This window comes from Ictalurus punctatus, chromosome 28 (genome assembly GCF_001660625.3).
Source record: "Ictalurus punctatus breed USDA103 chromosome 28, Coco_2.0, whole genome shotgun sequence".
NCBI lineage: Eukaryota > Metazoa > Chordata > Actinopteri > Siluriformes > Ictaluridae > Ictalurus > Ictalurus punctatus.
The window spans coordinates 17847678-17863457 of NC_030443.2; the positions used below are offsets into that span (position 1 = coordinate 17847678).

The 15780-nt window shown below is 42.6% G+C and overlaps 2 protein-coding genes across 3 annotated transcripts in view; one reads left to right on the top strand and one right to left on the bottom strand.

Moving 5' to 3' along the window:
- Positions 1 to 15780, bottom strand: part of LOC108260352 (astrotactin-2) — a 345742-nt gene that overhangs the window by 47036 nt on the left and 282926 nt on the right. For both annotated transcript variants that reach the window (XM_017460589.3, XM_053676996.1), the window contains exons 16-17: positions 13577 to 13756; positions 6388 to 6650 (exon numbers count right to left, since the gene is read on the bottom strand). In XM_017460589.3, the coding sequence (XP_017316078.1) occupies positions 6388 to 6650; positions 13577 to 13756 (443 nt within the window). The remainder of the gene's footprint in view (positions 1 to 6387; positions 6651 to 13576; positions 13757 to 15780) is intronic.
- trim32 (tripartite motif containing 32) lies at positions 8061 to 12895 on the top strand. Its single transcript, XM_017460590.3, has 2 exons — positions 8061 to 8142; positions 8937 to 12895. The coding sequence occupies exon 2, from the start codon at positions 8952 to 8954 to the stop codon at positions 10974 to 10976; it is 2025 nt and encodes a 674-aa protein (XP_017316079.1). The 5' UTR covers positions 8061 to 8142; positions 8937 to 8951; the 3' UTR covers positions 10977 to 12895.

A 15780-nucleotide genomic window follows, 5' to 3' on the forward strand; every position in this document is an offset into this window, starting at 1 on the left:
GGAAAACATCCTGGATGGGTTGCACACATTCACCCCTGGGGAAATTTAGCTTGCTTAATCAACCTGCGTGCAAGTTTCTGGGTGGAGAAAACAAATACAAAATACCTCCTGAAGCTCCACTTTCTTCCTATTTCCCATCTCTTACTTCCTGTACTTGTGACAAAATGTATGCAGCCATGTCTTTAGTGGATATCCAGCACAAAGCAGAAAGAAGTTGGCCAGGTTCTCAGAGTTCTACACACATTTTACAGTTTCGCAATCATGCCGTTTAGTTAAGGGCAGGTTCTGCACTCGCAATATTTGAAGGTCAATACCGATAGCTTAAACAAGTGAAATCATGTGATTCCTGCTTGGTTGGAATGAAAACTATACCACCTGATGTAATTTCAGCCAAATGATGACGTCAAGGTGAACCGAACGTGGTGACCACCGCATCGACAGGCAGTTATACGCACCGATGGCATCACTCAGTGATCTTCGTGCCAGGTCGCTACATTCATCTTCTTCCAAGCAAACATAGTAAACGGTTTTGATGAGTGAAAAGTTTTTAGAGTTGAAGTGGAGGCGTATGGCAGCGCAATCCAATCTATGGAGTTATAATGACCTGCATGAAAGATGCTTTACAGAGAAAGAGAGTGAGGGAGATGTGTGGGTGGAATAGAGGGAGAGATCTATTGAGAAGAGAAAGAAATAAAGTGAATGGGTAGGATGGATTGCGACAATAAAGAGAGAGAGAGAGAGAAAAAACAACAAAAAACAATGAAATAAATGGCTTAACTGAAGTGAACCCATGTAGAGCAAGACTAGAAACCTTCCCAGACCGAAAAGTGTTTCCTTGCCTCTATGAATGAGAAGCAGAACGTGAGAAAACAACACACAGTATATGTGCGTCCCCTGCTCAGAACCAATCCAAGAAGGAAACGTGATGCCGTGATGATCAGAACCACATTTTCTCTTGCCCTTTGAATTTGCCACCCATTGCTTTCCTATTATCATGTGAAAAACCCGCTCCAAGACGTATATGACCACTCAGTGGCACGTGTAAAAATGAAAATAAAAAAAGCCCCCCACAAATTATAACCACAGTTACGTTTTCCAAGTAATGTGAACTAGGTTAGATTGAGGCAGTGTATATACTGTACATGTATGTTAACTGTTAGTGGGTTCGCTGTGGCGGAGACACACACATACACTTCGTACTGAAGGAAATAAGGAAACAATATGGTGACCTTTCAAATCACAGCCTTAAATACCAAACAGTGTTAATGAAAAGAGGCCTGAAAAGATACACGTATGCATACCACACTATAATGACTGGACTAAGACGTATACAGTGCTATAGGCTATTTTGCCAAACAAACTGCATTTTTTTTTCAATGCTTAGAAGACCCTTGAACTGTACGTGACACCTTATTTTCGTAAATGAAGCTTCAGAAAATCCCATTCGACTGACAGGAAACGGAGCCATCCCGACCTCCAAGCGTATTTATGTTCCACTTATCTTTGTTCAGCCTATTAGCGTCGCCATTCCCTGCCTGAAAACAATGTAAACACTGGCCAGACGGACGGCGTGCTCGATTCATCGAGTGCGACGCCAGGAGCAGTACGGGCTCATACCTATCGCCCAGGTCAATGGAGCACAGGACATGTCTGAATGGGAAATGGAAAATATCGCCGAAGCACCTTCCAGGTAAACGAGACCTTCCGTTGAACCCGAGGGAAGGAATCGATGTGGCGGCTATGCTCTAAGCAGACTTCCTTTACCTTTCGATTGTAAATTGAGAGTAAATTTATCCTCCAGGAAAAATCTTTTTTTTTTTTTTTTTCTTCAGCACCTGTGTTGCTGGTTTAATACCTTAATAGATTATCTGCTCATAGTGGCTTCCGTCTTTCAAATAGCTATCGGATTTGCACTTGCTTTGAGCACCTACTCTCTGGCTAAGCCATTTTTACGTCTCCTTTCCAGACGTACGTCCATTCAATCATCCACCGAAAGCCCTATCACTCGGCACACATATATACCGACTCCCTGTGAGCTCTAAATTCTTCCGAGATTGCTTGTAATGCATTTTGCAGAGCGAGTAGAGAACCAAGTTTTGGATGAGAGGTTTGTAAGCAGAAACCAGAACAGGAAATGTCTTACGCTAGCCATTTACCAAGATTTAGGACAGTTTGTCAAAAAAGTTCATCCGTCGTTTCTTGGGTCATGAGGTCCTTGTTTGTGAAACCTTCCCTGGTGATGGCTTATTGCTGTATTAGCATGCTTATTCGTCTACAGCGGTAAACAGGGAGATCTGACCAAAGCCTAATTGCTTGTTTTTCTCTTTGCTTTGTGTCAGTGGCTGAGAGCAAGATTTCATTAGGAGAAATCTACTCATCGCCCAAAACAGATTATAGGGTTTCTATGAATGCTCACTTGGAGGGCACTAACAGGACAATAACAGTGGGGGTCTATTGTGGTGATGGCTTAAAGCCCAAAGGGATTCTCGAGTGTTATCAACTTGCAAGAGTTGAAATAAACATTAAAACAGCTTGATTTTAATGTCGGTGGCCCCTGTGTTCTTGCCAAGCCATCAAAGGTGCATACTTGATATGGGATGCAAATGTAAACGTTGTCAATACTTCAAGGTGTGGAGAGAATGTTACTTAATGCTTTTAGACTCTCCACAAATCTTGAAAGTAACCCCATAATCTTTGCATTACGGAGGGGATATCCTCTTGGCCTGAGACGCATAAAACTCTCACTATGTGTGTCCCAGTGCAGGACAGAAAGAGAGTGTGTGTGCTGAGTCTGCTGGGGGTTTTCGCGGTGATGAAAACAGGATCAAAAGTGTCACATGAGAAGCCTGGCTGGTTCACCGGTTGTGATCCTGCTAGGCCGTAGTTTCCGCTACAGTGTTTTTTTGTTTTTTTTTGAAGGAGGCAGACAGCTAATTCCCACTCCGAGTAATCCAATCCCAGCATGGCTCTGTGACGGTGAGACTGACATGTTAATAGGCTTGACGTGCCTCATCAAGGATTGCGATGTCTTGCAGGGATAATACAGGTAAGACATCTGTATACAGTTACAAAATGAACAGTAGCAGGTTTATACCCAAGTTCAGAGTCTGGTTCTGAATGAAACACTGCAAACTGAAGGAAAAAGTCAAAGCTCAAGTCACTCAACCCTGATCTAGAGACAATCTAGGACCAGGTTGCACAAATGCATACTGAAGACGACAGTATCCTCCTAAAAAAAATAGGTTCCTCAAATATTCTTTGGATAGTTCGGGGTTCTCGGTTTATTAGAGAAAAGGATTCTATTTGGAAACCATTATGTTGTAGGGTTGTACATAAAACCTGTTACGGTTCCTTCAGAGGGATAAAGCGAAGAACACTTAAGGGTTCCAGGGCTCCAGCCTTGCTCCAGTTGAAAAGCAAATGATAGAGCATGGAACATTCTGGGATTCATGTTGCTCTACACCAGACATGTCCAATTTGATACATACAGAACCAGTGTGGCTGATCAACTGATTTAACATATCCGGTGTGGCTCTTGCTTGGTTAGAAAACCAGGCATTTGCAGATAAGATTGGACACCCTTGGTCTACACTACTCCAAGGAGTCTTTAGATCCTCTAAGGATTATTTGGTTGGTTATTGGTTTTAGCTTTGCAAAGAGACCCAAGTGGAACATTGTCTGAAAGGGGAACAATTTGTTCTATACAGTAGATTCCTCGGGAGGGACAAACTGAAGAACATTTTAGTGTGTTAGATTCATTTATTCATTTTCAATAAGTGCTTTACCTTAGTTAGGGTCACTGTGGATCCACAGCCTGTCCCAGAAACATGGGGTGTGAGGACAAGATGATCTGACTGAACCAAAACCAGCAGCCACACTGGCCCTTCCTGGAAAAAGACTGGACACCCTTGCTCTACACTCTTAAAAAAGGATCCTCCAAGAACTCGGTGGATGGTTAATAATTCAAGCTTTCCAATGAGACCCTGGTGGAACATTTTCTGAATGGTGGACAAGAGGGTCCAAAACCAAAGTAACTCTTTAGTGTTCATTTATCTTCAATAAGCACTTTATCCTGGTCAGGGTCATGGTGGATCCTATCCTATCCACCTATCCATGGTGGAGCCTATCCTGGGCATAACGACAAGATCTAACAAGGAACCTTTGTGAACAAGGTTGGACACCTTCGCTCTACACTCCCCCAAGGATTCTTCGGATCCCCCAATGACTCTGTGGACAGATACCGACTGAAGCTTTCCAAACAGACCACAGTGGAGCATTTTCTGAAAGTAGAATTTGATGTTGTAAAGATTCTCCAGAGGGTCAAACCAAAGAACCTTTTAGGATGTTACATTCATTGGTTCATCTTTAGTAAGTGCTTTATCCTTGTCAGGGCCATGGTATATCTGGAGCCAATCCTGTGAATACTGGGTGCAGAGTGGGAACACATCCTGGATTGGTTGCCAGTCTATCTCAGGGCACCGTACATACCTAACGGCAATTTAGAATCACAAATCTGCCAACAGGGACATTTTTGTCAGGTGGGAAGTAACCGGCAAACCCGGAGGAAGGGTGCTAGATGAAACCTTTAATTTCTGATGGTAATGAGTTGAGTGATGTAATAGGAATACACTGCTGCACGGTCTGTACACTGCAGACCTTTTCATCTTGGGTCCAAGTAAAACACTGGGATATTTCCATACAGTACATACATACAGATTTGCCAGAAGATCATATGGTTGCTCATATGCACTCATGCTACTTGGATATATTATAAACTAAATGCGCAAAGGAAAGTGCAGAGAGGGACTGGAGGAGCTGGATAAGGCATATAAAGGAGACTCAAAAGATTTATTGGCTAGTACCACAGAGTCGATGACATCAGTGACATCCGCATCAATAACAACAGCATAATGTCACTACTTTCTGAGCTAGCGGTCCAACCGTCTGCACCATATGTGTGTCTAAGTGTGTGTGTGTGAGTGCAGGGGGGATGCCATGCTCTTCTGTTTGTTTACCTATTGACAGTCTCCCACTAGGGACTGTCTGATATTGATTGCTCGCCTCTCGCCCCCCGTCGAGCCTCTTGTTACTGGTGACAGTCATTGTGCAGGCATGACAGCCACCAACTCTCTCTCTCTCTCTCACACACACACACACAACCACAAGTGATCACTAGGGGGGAACAGAGGACAGAGAGAGATGCACGTTGTTTTGAAGTAGTCAGATTTGTCAAAGCGGTCGGTTTAGTGAGTGCGTCACTCTCGCGTCTGCCTTGTAACTCACAGCAGCACAACAGACGCCGGCTAATTCCATCGTAGACGTCAGCGCCGGGAGAAATGAAGCGGAAAAACGAGAACAGTGGCGATCCGCTCCAAACACGATTTAATATCCTCATTAACTCCATGAGTCAGAAGATACAGTGGCTACTGGACTGCTAATTGAATAAGAGTCTGCTCCTCGAGGAGAGATATGTCCGATTTTCTCAGTTTGTGAGGAGGATGAAGTGTAAGCACGTGTAGGCCCCCCCCCACCCCCACCCCCCCACACACACACAGTCTGCCCTTTATCTTCTCTATTAATCATATCCCTCTAATGAGAAATCAATGTCCTGGACCCAAGCACATCTCTAGAGTAAACCATTTCTGCCATCTGCTGGAGTATTTTGTCATTTCAGTCTTAGACTTCAGCAACAGACATTCAGGTATTTGTGACACGTCTTTATGGTTATTTTAATTTGTTATTTAGATGAGTTTTGAGAACATTAAAAACACTTGTTCATAGCCACAGTCTACTGTATAATTCAGTATATTATACTAGTTTTATTATAAACATCATCATATCGCAATGCCAAGTTACGCCTCATTTATAGTTTGGACTTATGTACAATCCAGACTTCTGCGTAAACTATGATGACCTTTCTATTTCACGATTCGAGAGATCAATTCACCATTTACCTTGATTGATTCTTCTTATTAAGCTTTATTAAGCATTAATATTTGACTAGTAAAAATGGTTTTAAATTCAACTTGACACAACTGAATGTTGTTTATGTGATTTAGCATCAGTGACATTTTTCTTTTCCCCTTTCTCTCTAAGAAAGATTGATAGTTTGATATTTACACGATTGCCAGTTGAAGGTTACTGAATACTCTCTATATTTCAGCATTTATTTTTAAATAACCTCTAGTATTCATAAATCTAATCCAGGAAAAAAATGAGTTATCGATTCTGATTGGTCAGAAGGTGTTGCTTCAATAGTAGTTTTGATATGTTTACATTAGTATGCTCGTTTTAATATGTTATTGTTTCTATGGTTACAACTTATGTTTTTTACACTGTATATACTTTTTAATCTGGTGGCTATTTCAACACGATACTGTCTCTCACCTCTTTGGTGAAGTTGTCCTGTATGAGGCTGTAGAGTGGCACCGAGCGGCTGACCTCCAGCAATGCTGGCGTGGGGCTCGGACTGTCTCTGCCCACCTGCCTGCACAGGTGACACGCCGCCGGGCAGCTGCCCTTCTCCTGACACTGGATTTCCACTCCAGCCACAAGGTCATCAGACAGCAGCTGAGTCTTCATCAGGTCAGACAGGTAAGTGATGAAGGGTACAGCTTTCAGGTCCCTGCGGCTCACCTGCTCTGTCACCTCTGTGGAAGAGAGAGATAGAGAGAGAGAGAGAGAGAGAGAGAGAGAGCATGATCTCAGACCTCAAACTGAACTGTATGGGTGAAGAAGTCTGCAATGTTATGTAGTCTTCGTGGCAACATTATCTTGAAGCCATTTAACAACGCATTCTTGGTGGTGAAATGCATTGTTAACAACCTGTGCACCTCATCTATTCTTATATTACAATATACAACATAGAACTGACGGAGAAATTTGATAACCGGTGTGTTTAAATTTTTCAGGCAGATCTTTACCGCCATCTGGAGGCAGGAAACTGCATGTAAGGAGGGAGATGTAATTATTTCTAGTTAAATGTTCTAAGAGAACAGATGTAAATATTAGAATATACTTTTTAAACAACAAAATTAGATTATGATTATGAAGAAAAACTACCAGTAATTACTTATATTACTAATGATCATCATCATCATCATCATCATCATCATCATCATCATCCTAAAATTTTTTCACAACAGCTGCCAGTTGTGTTTATCATTCTCGAATATAGAGGAACTCTCTGTGTTAAAATTTAAATAATTAAAATATATACAAAATTTAAATAATATGTATATTTAGTATAAATATTATTATAATAAATATATAGTATATAGTTAATATAATTAACATACATACAAGCGAATCAGTTGCTCTCTAACTTTTTTTTGAAGGTAAAAATACTGAACTTAAAAACTAATATGATAACAGAAGACACCAACATCTTATCAGCTAATGGCAGTATTAATATATAAAATAATAAAGATTTATTTATTGATGCACTTATTTATTTAAGCTGTCAACCATTTATCTGTCTATCTATCTATCTCTCTCTCTCTCTATCTATCTATCTATCTATCTATCTATCTGTTTGTTTGTTTGTTTGTTTATAAAATTGATGCATTCATACTAAGTTCCCATTTTCCTTGCTCTAAGATAAGAGTTATTTTAAAATCAAAATCTGCGGGGGTTTCCCGCAACCCTGTAGGATAAGTGATATAGAAAATGGATGGATAGATGGAAGGATATTGCATGTGTAAATAAAATATATTAGTATTCTCATTTCATACCATGTACATCTTCCATTTCCAAAAGCCTAAAATATTGAACTATAAATAAACCAATAGGCTGACACGATCTAAATAATTGTATTTATTTATATTTTTATTTTACAAAAAAATCCTACTAGAGTTCTAGTATAGTGTTTGTCTTGCACTGAGACTGTGTTATGTATGGTAAAATTAACATATTTAATGTGTAATTCGTATTGTTAGCATTTTCTATATTAAAAGAAAGGAGGGGCAAAACACGTGAAGGATCAGTCTACAGACCAATCAGCGCATAGGAGCTGAACAGAGCGTCCACCAATCACATCAGCTGAAGGGCGGGACCTTACTTAAACACCCGGATGACGTCAGCTCCGCAGTGTTCGGGTTGTTGATGCTGCATCATAGGCTGACATTGAGCTGAGCTGAGCAGGTAAGCGCTAGTGTGGACAAAATATACCGCAGTTTATGCGGTTTCACCCGCTTTTTAAATTCACCTAGTACTTTATCGATATTAGTCCGTCTTTAAATTATTACGAATAATTATTACGCGGATATAAATATATATAAAAATATATATGTTTTGCTTTATCGCTTTGCGTTAGCATGGCTGCTAACTAGCACACTAATAGGTGTGTGCAGAGCTAAGTTATTATTAGTCGCTTTATTTAACAACGCACTATCACTATCTTTAAGCTTTTAAAAGACATATTTTTTTTTGCTGGTTATGTTAAACATGAAATATTCTCATTCAGTCATGGTAGTTTGCTGACGCAAGACAGAAACGAGTGTTTATTTATTTTAAAACGCATATAAAAATTAAAACAGATCATTCTAGATACCAGAATAAAACATCATGCACTAATGTAGAACCTCATGCATCACATCAGTGGGGGGGACAAACTAATAAACTCAGTCTGCAGTAATGTATATCAGTAAGAATTAGATTTATGCACAGCTCTATAAACAGTGTATCATGGGTTTAAAATATTAGAGGGAGTGGCTAATGTAATTGAGTCATGAAAAAAAAAACAACAACTATATACTTAAAAAGGATATGTCAAGGAACTGCTCTTTAAGACCTCACGGGAAATAAAGAGGAGAAGGAATGTGATTACGTCTAAATCTCATTTCCGTAAAACATACCTGTGTCGAGTTTAAAGTATTCGTCGTATTACAATTACATAATGCTTACATGAAGCACTTTTTGTGTTTTCTAACCCGTAGTTCGTGAAATGCATCATGGCAGCTACGTCATGTCTGGATCCAGACCTGGTGCGAGAGGTGCTGGAGTGCCCCATCTGCCTGGAAACCTACAATCAGGACCAGCTCCGTCCCAAACTGCTCCAGTGTGGCCACTCTGTGTGCCGGCAATGCCTGGAGAAGCTCCTGGCGAGCACGATTAATGGCGTGCGATGCCCGTTTTGCAGTAAGGTCTCCCGCATGAGCAGCATCTCGCAGCTGGCTGACAATCTCACGGTGCTGAAGATCATCGACTGCGCGAGCTCATGCGGCTCGACGGCCTGCCTGATGTGCACGTCCTGCAAGAACCGGCTTCCGCGTCAGTACTGCTGCGACTGCTCTGTGGTGCTCTGCGACGCCTGCAAGGTGGAAGGTCACCAGCATCAAGGGCACACTGTGCAGACCATCCGTGCCGCCGCCGAACAGCGCCGGAAAGACCTCGGTGGAAGGTTGGTGAATCTTCGAGATTCCATGGCTAATATTCAGAAGAAGAAAGCGGCTATCGATGGCGTTTCCAAATCCTTACGTCTGAAGTACAAAGCGGTGCAGCAGGAGTACGCGAGGGCTGAGCTGCAGCTGCAGGAAGAGCTCGGGCGGTCGCGTAGAGCCTTCGCGGCATCCCTGGCAGAGGTCGAGAAGCTCAATTCTCAGATCCTAGAAGAGCAAACGTACCTTCTGAACATTGCCGAGGTACAGGTTGTGTCTCGGTGTGACTACTTGACCATGAGGATTAAGCAAACAGACACCGCTCTACTAGAAGAATCGGGTGGTAACGACGAAGAAGAGCTGGATGTTAAAAGCAGTCTGCCCGTACTCCTAAAGCTGCAAGAACCTGAGCTGGTCAAAACAGAGAACCCGCAGTCGTTAGATGTGGGGCAGTTGACGACTAAGCAGTGTACCATTAACACGGATGAGGAAGATGGTCAAGAGTTAGCCGCCGCCGCCGCTGCTGCCGCTGCCGCTGCTGCCGTCACGGCCACCACCGCCCCTGTAGATATGTATCGTGACGTCGATATGACGAGCACCGTAGAGGAAGCGGTGTGCGCCTCACCAGGTAGCTTCAAATCCAAATCCGTGGATGAGGGCGGACGTGTGACAGAGGGAGCATCTGGAGGTCAGTTATGTCAGTTTGTAAAGAAGATGGGGTGCAAAGGGAACCTCCCGGGTATGTTTAACCTGCCAGTGAGCATCTGCGTAACTCCGCACGGCGATGTTCTGGTGGCAGACCGCGGCAACTATCGTATTCAGATCTTCAACCGTAAGGGCTTCCAGCGCGAGATCCGCCGCAACCCGAGCAGCATCGACAACTTCGTCTTGAGCTTCCTAGGCGCCGACCTTCCCAATCTCATCCCTCTGTCCATCGCCATCACCGCTCAGGGACTCATCGGCGTCACGGATAACTACGACAACTCCGTCAAGGTTTACACGACAGACGGGCACTGCATCGCGTGCCACAAGAACCAGCTGATCAAGCCATGGGGGATAGCTGCCATGCCTTCTGGGCAGTTTGTCGTGTCTGATGTTGAAGGAGGCAAGCTCTGGTGCTTGGCGGTGGATCGAAACGTCGGAGTGGTGAACTACAACAGGTTGTGCTCAGCCGTCAGGCCTAAGTTCGTGACTTGTGACTCTGCGGGGACGGTCTACTTCACGCAAGGGTTAGGCCTGAACATCGAGAACAGGCATAACGAGCACCACCTGGAAGGAGGGTTCTCCATCGGGTCGGTCGGCACGGACGGCCAGCTCGGGAAACAGCTCAGCCACTTCTTCTCCGAAACAGAGGATTTCCGATGCATCACGGGAATGTGCGTGGACGCCAACGGGGACCTGCTGGTGACGGACAGCGGCCGAAAGGAAATCCTGCAGTTCCCCAAAGAAGGTGGTTATAACATTCTGATTCAGGAGGGACTGACGTGTCCCGTCGGAGTTGCCGTGACACACAAAGGACAGCTTCTGGTTTTAGATTGCTGGGACCACTGTGTCAAGGTGTACACCTATTTACAGAGGCGGCGCTCGTCGACTTGTTAAGACCGCACAGCTTTATTTGACTTGTCACTTTAACTCGAGGGCTGTGTTATCCCTGAGATTTCATTGGTAGGGTTGGAAGAAGTGCAGACAGTCGATAAAACAGTCTTTCACCACTGCCCCGCTTTTACCATTGTGGCTGCTTTTGTTTTGTTTTTGTTTTTTCCCCTACGGAAATACGGCACAACAGACAGCAATAAATTGACCGGTGTTGTCTTTTGAGTGGCTGTGTTTGTGAAATCAATAATGTGTACCAAAGTTTTGACTCCCTGTGCTGTGTTAACATCAAGAGGATCAAGGGGACTGTCAGGTTAAAGGTCAAGCGCTGAGCAGAGTGGAAATATTTTATCTGGATGCATAAAGTGAACATGTTTCTCCACCAAATGAACGATTCCTGCTTGTGTCTTTTTCCATCGACCGATAGTTCTTCAGTGTCAAAGTGCCCTCTCGTATCATCGAACACGTGAAGTAGCGTCATCTCGCAGTGTAGAATATCGGAATACAGTGTAACTACGTCCGTTAATCTTGGTATAAAACGATCACGATGATGCAATTAATGACCTCATCGCCGTAGATGTTTTTGTACCTGTATACAAGTTTGTTGTAGTTACCAAAGGACTCCCAAGATCAGGATTTCTTTAAGCATGTGATCACCGCAATAGCTTGTAAATTCACCACGGAAAAAGCAGACCTGCCAAACTTTAGGAATTTTGCGTAGACGCTCAACAATTAAACACTGGCGTACATTATAGGAGTTGATTGGCAGATGAGCCAATCAACATACGAATCTGGAATTGCGTAGATGTTTCAGACTCTTCGATATTAACCAACACCCCTTCTGGAAGTCCCGCCCCCTTTCCTCCATTTCATTTCATTAAAGTTGCCACGCGTGTAAAAGTTTACATGCGCACGTTCTTCCTTACGATTCTGAAAACGATGTTCCACGTAGCAATTAATAAAAGAGCGCGCACGTTAACAACCCTGACCCTTCCTCAACAAGACTGCGCATTGTCCCTCGCCGGGTTTGGCAGGTCTGGAAAAACGAAAGCAGGACAATATAAACCGCCGTATACAATCTTGAAGCATTCAAGTGTCCTTGTTTTGACTTACGACTTGTTTACGAGCTGGAATTTATTACGAATCGAGTCTTAATCGTAAACCAAATGAAGAAAAGATAGGTAATTATATGCACTTGCTAGATCATTCTGTACTGTATGATTCTATCACTATAGGACACCTCACATGACTACGTAGCCGTGCGTCAGACATCGGTCTGGGGTGAGTTCAGTCGTTCAGTTTTAAAAGTTCTGCTGCGTGACTCGTTTGAAGTTTGGCATGTCCAGATAAACATATTGAACAGCGTAAACGAGTCTAATTTTGTTATAAATGAAATTGTTGACCTCCTGGGTTGGGAGTTTCCTCGATTCCTGCCACCGCTCTGTGTGCCGTGTGCTTCAGGGGTTTCGTCCGGGTACTCCGGTTTCCTCCCCCAGTCTAAAGATGTGCATTGTAGGCTAATTGGCATTTCAGTTCACAATTGTCCTTAGTGTGTGAATGGGTGTGTAAATATGTGTGATATGGAAAAAATGGATGGATGACAAGATACCATGTTGGCGACACATCAAAATGGGGGACATGCCGACTTTAAGTCGAGTCACGTTCAAGAGCAGCGTTTGGTCTACAACGAGCAAATTGACTTCAAATGTCCAACACCGTTAAGTTACCGTCTGGCCCATAGCTTTAATAGAAAAAATTCTTATTAAAAAACAGGGTGCTGTAACCACACATCTCAGTCCTTGACACTACAACATGCCAGTGTGTTATTGCGTAGACGTTGTGAAGTAAATTTCTCCGATTCTTTGTTTGTATTTGTTCATGATCACTTGTGTGCAATAAATTCAATAATAAATTTGTGAAGCTTTTGCGTGTTTTTGTTATGGTTTGAGCAGAAACAATTTGCATATCCATTTCCATATCCACTTTATCCTGGGACGGGGGGGATGGGTTAAGTGGCTGGAAGTGGTTTTTTGATATTTATAAGGGGTTCAGAAGTGTTTACAGAGATATGAAAGATTTTGTACGGGTGTAAAACACTTTATAGCGGCAGGATCATTGCAGTGCATTCAGATAGCGCAGAAGGAGTTGTAAATATAATAAAATAAAAACCGGTAGCTTGACCAGAAAAATAATAAAAATGTACAGTATTTCCAAAGTACTTACACAGAACGTTTTGTGATGTTTGGTGTGGGTTAGTGAAGCTAAAACCAATCGCAGTGGCCATTTTGAAGCTGGTTTATACTCTACATCCAATACGTCAGGGGTTCACAAACTTTTTATGGGATGTCCAAGTGGACATTGAAATTCATTCAAATTCCAGATTTGTAATTAGCTTCGTTGCTCAGTACAGAACTCTACAGACGAAGCTTTAGCCACCAGACACGTCTATATTTGAGATACTTCTTGTCAGAACAGTTGCTTTTAAAAGGGAAAATTTGGTTTGTAAAGAGTTGCAATCCCTTTTTTCAAACAATTTCAATTCCAACAACGCACAGAGGAGTTTAAATAAATAAAGGGAGCTTTCTCGTCTTCGTCCCTGTACTCACCTTTCTGATACTGGAGCCAGAGCTGCTGCTGCACCTTCTTGCTGGGGAAGTAGATGTTACAGCTGAGCTCGGAGCCGTACAGAGCCTCGGAGACGTAATGGCTGCCGTACTGTTGGATGAAAGACAGCAGCTCGTCACGCGTGCTGTCTGCCGTCAGAGATTTCAGAACCTTAGAGAATCCTAAAGGGGGGTGGGGGCGGGGTACACAAACCGGGAATCAGGAGACATGAAGCAGAGCTTTAGTGGAAATTGATGGACAGAGATCTAGCGTTCAAAAGGAAGGAAAGGGGGAATAGGTTCATTATGGGTTCCGTGTATGGTTTAAATAATGTATTTACTTTTTTAATAATTCAAAGGGAAAAGACATGGTCCATGCATGTGTAATGCTATATTAATAATAATAATAATAATAATAATAATAATAATAATAATAATAATAATAAAAAGAAACTAATAAAAGAAATACAGCCTAAGTCAGAGCAATGTGTGTGTCCTATTGGTTTTATTTTTCTTTTATTTAGTTTTATTTTTTGTAAACCAATGGTCAAAATAACAGTAACAACAACAACAACGAATAAATAAATAAATAAAGAAATAATTGAGGCTTGTATTGACTTCTTGTGTATTTTACCCCAGTGGAAACGGGGAGGTTTCCGTGGTGGAAGTCACCTGCACGTTATGGAAGCACCTGCATTAATATTTGACGTTCTCTGGGGACTGGATGTGCAGTGTGCCAAGACTGTGTACTAACACTCAAAGCTCTCCCACCATCTTGAAAGGCCGCTTTTAAGGCCCAGGATGTGCTTGTATAACTTTTATCGTATGCTGTCGATCAAAAATGGCCCTCGGCTAGACAGAGTTTGCAGGCAAGTGTAAAGCGCGAGGTTAAATACTGCATGAGACCCTGGAGTGACAAGCTTTGATCAGCCAGAGCACCGCTTTCCCACATGACTGTGAAGAATGACAGAAAGCATGGACAGTGCTAAAGCTCACACGGTCATAAATACACACCTCTGGGAACGGAAACTTGAGTTTCCACCTAACTGCTCAGAGCTAGCGTATCACCGCTAGTCACAGCGTATGATCAGGTGGTTACCTCAAAACACCAATTAAAATGGAGTTGCAAGCTATTAACATTCACTATATGCCCAAAAGTTTGTGGACACCTGACCACCGCCCTCATACGGGCCCATTCCGACACTACGGGCATCAACACAGAGTTGGTCCCCCTTTGCTGTTATAATAGCCTCAACTCTTCTGGGAAGGCTTTCTGCTAGATTGTGGGGATTTGTGTTCATTCGTCTACAAGAGCATTAGTGAGGTCAGGCACTGATGTTGGGCGAGGAGCCCTGGGGTGCAGTCCTATCCATAGAGGCCCAAACTCGCAACTGACAGGACTTAAAGGATCCGCTGCTGACGTCTTGGTGCCAGAAACCACAGCACACCTTCAGAGGTCTTGTGGAGTCCATGCTTCCATGGGAGATATGTATATATGTATGTACATAGTACTTGACAACCTTTTCTGAATGTTCATGTTTCCCAGCAAAGCCCTGTAGTCGTTATTCCAATGTCTGTTTGTAAAATAATATCTCAGATCTCTGTAGAGGACACTATAACCAAAGCTGAGGCAGTGATGCAGTGTGTGATCCTCAGGAAGTGAACGCTCTTCTTATATTAAGTGTCGGTCCCTCAGAGCCCAATTGTCTAAAACGGTCTCAGAGTTTGTCAGAGAACAAAGTGGCCTCCTTAGATACTCGTGTCAAAGTGTTTGACCTGCTCTGGTGGGAAAAGTTTGAAATATTTCAATATTTTAGTCTGAGTTGAGGATTTCCTTTAGCTAGTCGTTGGACGGTGTGAAAAATTCATGCCGCTGGGTTCACCGTACAGCCTCAGATTTTTCAAAAATGATATATGGCATGCCAAATAAAGCTGCAACAACATGAAGAATTGTACTATTATAATAAGGAAACCTCTAGGTCTTTATATATATATATATATATATATATATATAATATAATATATTTTTGTAATGACCATTCTAAGTCTCGTCCTCAGTACTTTATCAAAAGAAATGTAGAAATACCACATTCTCCGATTTGTGTCCTTCTATTAATTTCCCGACATCATCGATACTACTTTAGACCACAGTGCTGTTGAATTCTTGAATCTGATTGGCCCAGAAGCATCTTCAGGATAGAGCAGTT